This window comes from Carex rostrata, chromosome 22, assembly GCF_964058835.1.
Source record: "Carex rostrata chromosome 22, lpCarRost1.2, whole genome shotgun sequence".
In the NCBI taxonomy this organism is placed as follows: domain Eukaryota; kingdom Viridiplantae; phylum Streptophyta; class Magnoliopsida; order Poales; family Cyperaceae; genus Carex; species Carex rostrata.
Window position 1 is genome coordinate 3066591 of NC_135939.1, and position 9196 is coordinate 3075786.

The 9196-nt window shown below is 34.2% G+C and overlaps 2 protein-coding genes across 6 annotated transcripts; one reads left to right on the top strand and one right to left on the bottom strand.

Annotated features, from left to right (window-relative positions):
- Positions 1-1376: 1376 nt before the first annotated feature.
- LOC144574092 (histone-lysine N-methyltransferase ASHH1-like) lies at positions 1377-6425 on the top strand. 5 transcript variants are annotated; one of them, XM_078323952.1, is made up of 12 exons: positions 1377-1527; positions 2507-2564; positions 2881-2945; positions 3075-3231; positions 3498-3584; positions 3855-3939; positions 4035-4128; positions 4254-4452; positions 4626-4660; positions 4770-5053; positions 5776-5876; positions 6007-6425. In XM_078323952.1, exons 2-12 carry the CDS (start codon positions 2562-2564, stop codon positions 6271-6273), a joined length of 1377 nt encoding a protein of 458 aa, XP_078180078.1. In that variant the 5' UTR covers positions 1377-1527; positions 2507-2561; the 3' UTR covers positions 6274-6425. The 5 variants fall into 5 exon arrangements, with proteins under 5 accessions (XP_078180078.1, XP_078180077.1, XP_078180079.1 ...); XM_078323951.1 differs by having other exon boundaries at positions 1422-1527; positions 2512-2564; positions 5980-6425; XM_078323953.1 differs by having other exon boundaries at positions 1422-1527; positions 2512-2564.
- Positions 6426-6930: 505 nt separating this feature from the next.
- Positions 6931-8870, bottom strand: LOC144574334 (transcription factor bHLH95-like). The gene is made up of 3 exons (XM_078324278.1): positions 8526-8870; positions 7453-7899; positions 6931-7279 (listed from the first exon to the last, which is right to left on the bottom strand). Exons 1-3 carry the CDS (start codon positions 8799-8801, stop codon positions 7190-7192), a joined length of 813 nt encoding a protein of 270 aa, XP_078180404.1. The 5' UTR covers positions 8802-8870; the 3' UTR covers positions 6931-7189.
- Positions 8871-9196: the final 326 nt, after the last annotated feature.

Genomic DNA, 9196 nt, shown 5'->3' on the forward strand with positions numbered 1-9196 from the left:
AAGCACAAAGACTTCATGAATGGCGTGCTATTTTGTATTGTACAATATTATAATTTTTATCTGGTTCCTGTACTCTCCAGTTCCCATTGATTAGGAGCATTATTAGTTACTAGTATCGTGCCCGTGCGTTGCAACGGGACGAATTATAATATTTAACATAGAGATAATAAATAATAATAAAAGAAACAACAACAAATGATTGTTTTAATACGACAATATTATTTGCATGTCAGTGCAGACATATTTTTTTACAACACAAATGAAAATATATACTTAATTTGAAATTTTAGATTGAATATCAATCCTCCAATCAAACTGTCTTCCTTCTTATTATTCAATGTATCGTTTTTATATTTTTTTATATGTAGAAATCTAAATTTACTTAGACATGTACTGTCTATATGATATAGTTAGAATAAAAATTAAATAGCCTTAAATTTGCAGTGCTGCAATAAGAAAGCTATTGATGCTTTACCTTTTTTGTTTTCCTTCAATTTTTTTTTTTTATCCTTACATCAATATATATAATATAACAAATAAAAATGATATAAATTAGATTGCTACATTTGACATTGTGAGATGCAGTATTTCCTAAATTACCTTACAAATTTATTCACAGTGAAAAAAAAAGAGAACAATGATACTGAAAAAAAGAGAGAATAAAAACAAATTTGCAATAGTTTAATTAAGATATTTTCAATATTTTCCGATTACAATATTTTCTGATTACAATATTTTCCGATCTTCGTTTCTTTCTTTTTTCAAATCTTCTTTCCTTTCTTATACTAATCAAATTATTGATCTCCTTTGAGAAACTGTGCGCCACAAGAAAAAAATAATAAAAATCTGACAATATTAGCAACTATTTTTCAAGATAACAAATGGACACTTCTATATTTGTCCGTCATCAAAATATAATTAATTGTTCATGTCATTAAGCACATGAATTATATGCCAATTAAAGCTGGAGATATATGGTAAAAAAAATTTAATGCTAATTTCATTTGTTCAATTCTTGATATTACTTGTGGCAATACGTGTGGCGAGTGCATCTCTAACTAAATTTAGACTTCTACACATAAAAAAGATGCATTTAATTAAAATAAGACATATAATTTAATTGAAGGGCTGATATTTAATCAAAAAATTAATCTTTTAATCATAACCGTTGGCGGATCAGGATATCTACGTGCATAATATAAGAATGGAGATTTAATACTCGCATGTTTCAAGTGCTAATATTTTTCATTTTGTTGAATACGGAGAAGCATCGAAGAAGGCGAAAAGGAGAAAAGGCCACAATATGGACCTTTAAAGAGAGGCCCAAAATAAAATTTATAAAGAAAATTGGGCCTTCGTTTTTTTAGCTCATAATTATCAAGTACGATTCAGATTTTAGAGATATCTGACCTAAGTGTTTTGCCTCCTCTTTCAATTCCTCTTTTCTAAAACCCTTTCTTTCTTTTTTTCGTCCTGCGCGAAAATCCCCGCTCTTTCGTTGTCTCAGAGACTCAGACACAATACGAGGTATGATTGCTATTTTGTTTTTATCGCACAAAAGTTTCGGAGTGAGTCTATGGTACTATGCATATCACGCATATCATTGTTACCGGGCTACGGCTCTGTATTCGAGTTTTCAAATCTAATGGTCGATTCGAACCGTTTATCTTGTTCTCCATATTAATATGTGTTTGGAGACCAAATTTTACATTTTTTGAAAATTGTTTACTATTTTTTTAGATATTTAGAAAATCATTTGATCTGAAAATTCTGGAACATTCAAAAACAGTGATTTTCAATAAATCTAAAAAAATAGTAAAAAAATTAAAAAAAATGTAAAATTTGGTCTCCAAACACATATTAATACGGAGAACAAGATGAACGGTTCGGATCGACCGTTAGGATTTGAAAACTCAAATATAGAGCCGTAGCACGGTAACAAATCGTAATATGCGTAGTACCATAGACTCACTCAAAGTTTCGCTCTTTTCTGAAGAGAACACTGGTAGTAATTTTGTTTGCATTTATGGGAGGAACTGTTAGTCTTTGGTATTATACCAGTATGTCGCGACCTGAATTTGAATATGAGATACAATTCGAAGAAGAATTTGATCAATTTTTGGGATTTTTTTTGGAATTTTGTGAGCGTCTACTACTATTGGTCTCCCAACATTTTTCATTTACTCTACTAAAATCTGATTTGCTTTGTAAGTATCTGGAAAAATTTACACTTAATTTCCCTTCTCATTCTACAAGTGCTGCATAGGAGTCGGATTTTATCATAATTTTGCAAATTTGGTAGATAATGAGTGTGCAATTTTAGTCAGTGAGGAGGTAGACCTTAATTTTGTGCTTTTCTAACTCTGTTATTGAGCCGCTACCTGACTTTGACCAGAAAAAAAGAAAAGAAAAAGGCAATATCTTTACTTTCTGATTTTTCTCTTTCCTATTGCTCTTTTTTCTCGCCGACGTCCCAGCTGATAACAATACTAAATTTTGTTTCCAGATCAGATTCAGAAGTCAGTCAATTAATTTAGCATGCATCAAGGATAAGGCATACAATGGTAATATTATATCTTGATATACTTAATTCTGATTCGAATAACTGATAGTAGTTAACTAGTTAATGTACACTCAAATGGTTTTTGTGCAGGACCTAATATTCTGATTTGAGTTAAAACCAACATGCAATGTAAAGTCTGATTATGCCCCAATGTTCTTAAAATTCAATAGTTTTCAAGAAACAGAAATAATTGCATTGGTTGTTGATTTATGTTTCTTGGTACGAGTACCAGTTGTTTATTACCTTGACAGAGTTTATTTATTACCGTGCCTTTTTTAATTTTTTTTTATTTCTATGCAAATTGCATTATTTCTTAGGACAATGAAGTTGAACAGCCTCCACCTTATATACATATTGAGAGAAATGAATTTTCATATCGCAAGTAAGCAATTCCCCATTGAGTTCTCCTCTCCCTCTCCCTCTGTGTGTGCGTGCACGTGCATTGTGTGTGCATCCTTATCACTTTTTATTTGATTAGGTGAATTTAGATTATTTTTTCCCTTATATGCAGGCATAGAAAACAAAAAGAAGAGGATATCAACATATGCATATGCAAGTACACTCCCGACAATCCGGACAGTGCATGTGGATATCAATGCTTGAATTTATTAACCAGCACCGAGTGCACACCTGGTTATTGCCCTTGCGGCGAGTATTGCAAAAATCAGGTTCATTTGCTTTTCGGCCTTTCTTTTTTTCTTTTTCTGTTTTCTCCCCTCATATTATGTTGAACTGTAATTCTGTAGTTAATTACCACTGGTGTAATTTTGTAATTTTCAAGACAAAGTATCCCCAGTTCTAAAAAAGTCACAGTTTAAATTTTCATACCTGTTTATATTGCTTTTGCATTCGACCTATCACAAGCATTTTGTTGAACTGTTTATTTTGTTTACTTTAGTAGCAGCTCTTTTCATGAGATTTATAAACATTGCAGAGATTTCAGAAATGTCAATATGCTAAGACAAGGCTATTTAAAACCGGAGGCCGTGGGTGGGGTCTTTTGGCTGATGAAAATATAAAGGTATCCTTGCACAAATTTAATTTAGGATGCCAAAGATGAGACAAAAAGGTCAACTACTGAATTCGATATGTACTACTGAGTTATGGGTAATCTGGTACTATTAGAGGATTTTGTACCAGCTTTTAGTAATCCTGTAGTGGCAGTGTGATCTCAGTTTTGGTTCAACCGCGATATAGGAACTGCTGTCATTTATGGTGTTGTATAATGCACAATCTGATTAATTTAGTACAAATTTGTCCTAGATTGATGCAAATAGTAAAATATGTACAGGCAGGACAATTTGTAATTGAATATTGTGGGGAAGTAATTTCATGGAGGGAAGCAAAACGACGGTCTCATGCTTATGACTCTGAAGGTAATACTCAATACTTGGTTATCAAGTTCTACAAAAAATGAAAAGAAAAGGAGAAAACCTTCTTAAATTTTGACCTTTTTTTTTAATTTGTTTAGGAATTAAAGATGCATATATCATCTATCTAAATGCTGATGAGTCGATTGATGCGACAAGAAAAGGGAGCCTTGCTCGGTTCATTAACCATTCATGGTATAGATATTCTTTCATTTTCAGTTATATACCCAATATATATAATTTTTTTTTTTTTTTTGCACTCATCTAAAAAGGATCTTCATATTTCTCTTTCACTTTTCAATTGTTGTGACAAAGTGTAGCCAGCCGAATTGCGAGACAAGAAAGTGGTATGTTTTAGGGGAGGTTCGAGTTGGCATTTTTGCAAAGCAAGACATTCCTGCAGGGGCAGAATTGTCGTACAACTATAATTTTGAGTGGTATGGTGGTGTCATGGTGAGGTGCCTTTGTGGTGCTACCAATTGTTCTGGATTTCTTGGTGCTAAATCACGCGGTTTTCAGGTACTTTTGTTTTACTTTATCGCCTATATCTAATTAAGGATAACTCTACGTGACTGTGCCAACCCACCCTTAGAAACAAGAGCAAACAAAAATAAATAAATCAGAAACAAAACACAAAACAAAAAAGAAAGAACGAGAATAAAAATAATGATGATTTTCACTTTGGATTTCAGGAGGCAGCATACGTATGGGAAGATGATGATGGAAGGTACTCAAACATCAGATCTGGATTTTTTTTCAACTTACAAATTTTTGCTTAAAATAGAATTTCTAAATTTAGTTTTTAGAAGTCTAAATTTTTGGGATTTCTTTGACAGGTTCTCAGTTGAGAATGTACCACTTTATGATTCTGATGATGATGAACCTACGAGCCTATCAGAGGCAATGGAGCTTCCAAATGGAAGGGGTACACTTGCAGGAAGCTCAAACTGGACATCTCCAGTTTCAGATATTGAGGTTCTTGAGTTGGTGGAACCCCTGGATTCCATTCCAATGGATGCTGAATTCATAGATAATGTAAAAAGAGATATCAGTACTAGCTCAGGTCCACATGCCAATCGGAGTAATTTCTCACAAAGTACCGTGAGACCAAATGTGCGAGGTATGATTGAGGATCCTCTTTATAAACAAAAAAGGAAAAATAAAATAGAGTAAAATCAGTTTTTTCAATTTATGCAAGTGTAGCCTGAAGACTTGACGAAACCTGATTGTCACAAACTAGCGCTAATTGTACCCTTTTGCATCATTGGCCCTTTTGGCTTCAATCTACCTTTGGTTTTGTAATTATCAAATAAATAAAAGGTTTAATATCAAATTGCTGATAGTTAGTTTAAAAAAAAAAAAGAGAGAGACAAGATAACAGATGATTTATGAAATTTGGGGTCTTGACTCCTATCTTTTACTAAAAAAAAAATATGAGTCTATGTTACTATGCATATCACGATTTGGTCCATAATATGGATCAATATTTTCGTTTTCAAAATCCAATCAGTCGATCCAAACCGTTCAACATGATTTTCATATGGTCCCGAATTTTCAGATCAAGTGATTTTCTACCGATCTTAAAAAATAGTAAACAAATTCTAAAAATATAAAATTCACACATTCATATGGGGATCATGTTGAACGGTTTGGATCCACCATTAGAATTTTGAAACCAAAATATTGATCCGTATTACGGACCAACCCATGATATGCATAGTACCATAGACTCGCTAAAAAAATATGAAGGAAAGAAATGCAAATTGAGAAATAGGAAGAGAAAATTAACACTTCTGCAGTTCTGCCCATTGTAACTGAATTTTTCTATATATTTTCTTTCAGGTCGAAAACCCAAAATTCAAGCAAGAACACAGCTAAATGTGTCACTAATAACAGAAAGATTGGCTTCGAAGGAGGCACAGGAGGAAATTTTAGCTTGCGAGGTGCAAAATTTGACATTCTGAACCTTGTTTCATTTTAGCATCCAAGGAACACAGCTAAACGCGTCGCTAGTTTGAAATTGTTTTCCTTGTTAACTTATTGTAGCATTTGGCAATTGATCAATTGTTACAGGAAACAAGCAAGGTTGGGGCTGCTCAGCTGAGCTCTGTGTATGATGAAATAAGGCCGGCGATAGAAGAACACGAAAGAGACAGCCAAGATAGCGTCTCTACTAGTTTGGCCGAAAAATGGATTCAGGCCAGCTGTTTAAAATATAAAGCTGATTTTGACTTGTATTCTACTATAATTAGGAATGTTGCAGTAGCACCTAAACGGGCTCAACAGAAGCAGAAAGAAACGGCTTTGGTGGAAAATGGGTTGAAGTATTTGGAGAATTAAATTGTGGAATGTTGTATGAATCATTTACATTGTTTTAGTCAAGTTGGTTTATATATAGATAAATTAGTTTTGTCATGACTGTTGATGCTTGCTACTGTAATTAGTGATGGTTGAACACTTTTCTATTAAATTAATCTAAACTTGTTCTAACATATGGCGTAGCAATATTATTTCACAAATAATTTTATTTTGGCCGGTTGCTTTAATCGAAGATACCAATCACTGCATATTTGCTGGATACCATGATGAAGAGTAAGCCAAAAACACAAGTGGTAAATTTTTTTGGAAATTATGATAATCTAAGAAGACCTAGCCTAAAATCACTAGTGTTGGTGCTCTAATCAAGCCACTATTAGTGATTAGCTTGAAACCTTTGAGTTTATTTGATCTAACAGAAATGCTCGTTTTTTGTTGTTCATTTTCCATCGTGCAATTTATTTTTGACATCTTTAGTTTTCAAGTTATGAAATAATGAAATGCCAAAATAGATATGAACTTCAGTACAAAAACTAATGGCTTGTACTTCTCTGTTATCAACCAATGACAAATCCTTAAAAAAGCAGAATAAAAAACCCAGGGAAAAAAACACTAGTAAAATCCTAATCCTTTCTTTTTGATTAAGAATCTATTCAAAGCATCTTAGTAGCTCAAAAGAAAAAAAAACTAAAGGCCAAAACACAAACCCCAGCTCTCCAGAATAACGAAAGCACCTATATAAACACTGAACAGCCAAATATCAGCCAATAATCAAATTTCATATTGCAAACAAAATTATCAAAAAATTAACTAAGCAGACCTAAGCTCTACAAAAAAAATAAGGCATGGTAACACATGCTTATAAACAGAGTGATAAGACTAGCAGTAAGATTTTGCTATGGACCTGGTTCACAGCTCCACAAAAAACAGAGATGCATATCTACTTAGAAGAACCAAGCCAGAGAATCAACTCTTCCTTGGCTAATTTAAATCTTTCCTCGGCCGGCCTTGAATCATCGGACCTCGACACCTGCATGCAAATATTATGGCATTAGCTCCTTACACACCATCAGGTCTTTATTTATTTGTTTATTTTTCAACCAATCCACCTCTATTATTCCTGAAAAGTTGCTGTAATCCACCTCAATTAAGTGTATGTTTGGGATGAAAAATATGTGTTTGGCTGAACAAGTTTTAACTCACATGAGCATGCATGACGAACATGGTTCGTGACATGTCAGAGCAGACCTGCACAGAGAGCACCTCAGCATCGTGTTTCTCTAGGAAGTGCACTGCGGCAGATATGAGTCCAGGTGTTTTGGGTGCACATACACTGACATGCGCGTCGGGTCCTGCAACACTCAACACAACATTCGGTGATGCAGAAGTATGCATAGTGAAACACTGTTGCTGAGCAGGTGTCACTGCATCTATTTGGAAGGGGATTTTGCTTATTTGCTCGGCCAAGAAGGCCTCCCTCGAAACGCAATACTCCGGGCTGACAGTTGAGGCGGCGGCACCAAATTGAGGCTTTTGGTAGGGGTCGGTGCTTTTGGTGCGGTCCCGCTTCCTATTCTCCAGATCTTGACATTCATGCTCAAGTAGCTTTATGTAGTTAGCCGTCTCTTCTGCTAATTCAGCCCTGCCAAACTGTACAAAAATATTAATCTGGCGATTTATTTATTTTACGTTTTAACTAACAGCTCAATGTACATAATTAATTAAGGAAATGATGCAAGGAGCCAATGACAAACGAATTTTTTTACAAGACGTCGTTTTGTTTTTGTAATTTTCATGATATATCACCATTTTTTTTTAAGAAAGCTTGAATATCACCTTTATTTTAATCTTTTTCACAAGACATGAGAAAAAAGTCAAAACGATATTTAATGAGTCAGACAATAAATTTCAAGAAAAAGAGAATGATACTTGTATAGTTGTATTGGGATTTTATGTGGGGTCCAATTTACAATCACCAATTCTGGGCTCCAGAAGTTCACATGTTCAATTGCGGGTTGTAAATTATAGACCAATATATGAAAAGTAACAAATATCTTTCTAGAGGCAATAATTTTAGTTAGACAGTGAAAAGTACCAAGCATATAATATGTAACTGTTTCATTGCTTGATTTTGCGAACGACATGTTTGTGAAAATGCCCAGGAGACATTTTCGTGTTTATTAGAAGAAAATAACTGCTTGAGATTAAAGGAACACAGTCAAATATATACACAAAAGATGGATAATTTTTTTACAAGAAACTTTCGTTTTAGTTACCTTAGGCGGGAGGTTCGGGAGGAAAGTGTGCAATACTGAAAAGAAGTCTTTCATTTTTTTCCTCCTGGATGCTTCATTACCTGATTTATGGGACCCGCCGGTCAGAACCGCGATCTCCTTCTTCTTTCCTCCGCCGATCTTAAAAGAACATAGATCGTCTGATGTGCGCTTCTTACCTCCGCATGCATCGTCGTCTTCTTTGTTGGAGTTGCTCACTTGCGAATCATTCGCGTTTCTTGTGCCAGCTGAAATCCTTCTTTTCCTTCCTCGAGTCATTAGAGAGAGAGAGAGTAGTGGTTAGTACTCGCGAGCGAGGCAAGTAGAAATAGGCGGTTTTTCTCGATAAAAAAAAAAAAAAAAAAAAAATAGAAACAGGAATTCGAGGAAGGAATATGGATTTGTATTTTTGGAAAAAGAAATAGGGTTAAAAAGGTGATGGTACTACTGCCTTTGCAGAATAATATTTAACGGGCTGATTTGTAGGGAAGCAGGAAAAGCCGGGTCAAATTATAAACAGTTTCAGGGATTGGTGTCATGGACTCACGATGGTTATTAAAAATTAGAATTCAGGAGCATAAGAATATTTCTGGTACGGATGAGAATTTGTTATCTATTTACTCGTTTGCAGTGCACAGCTGTCAAAACAACTGAACTAGCCCCACAAACTATAT

Coding starts and splice junctions, on each gene's coding strand:
- LOC144574092 (XM_078323951.1), top strand. Junction 3,585..3,854: donor TGGCTGATGAAAATATAAAG/GTATCCTTGCAC, acceptor AAATATGTACAG/GCAGGACAATTTGTAATTGA. Junction 5,877..5,979: donor AGGAAATTTTAGCTTGCGAG/GTGCAAAATTTG, acceptor AACTTATTGTAG/CATTTGGCAATTGATCAATT.
- LOC144574334 (XM_078324278.1), bottom strand. CDS start 8,801: ATGACTCGAGGAAGGAAAAGAAGGATTTCAGCTGGCACAAGAAACGCG. Junction 7,900..8,525: donor TCCCGAACCTCCCGCCTAAG/GTAACTAAAACG, acceptor ATTTTTGTACAG/TTTGGCAGGGCTGAATTAGC. Junction 7,280..7,452: donor TGTTCGTCATGCATGCTCAT/GTGAGTTAAAAC, acceptor ATTTGCATGCAG/GTGTCGAGGTCCGATGATTC.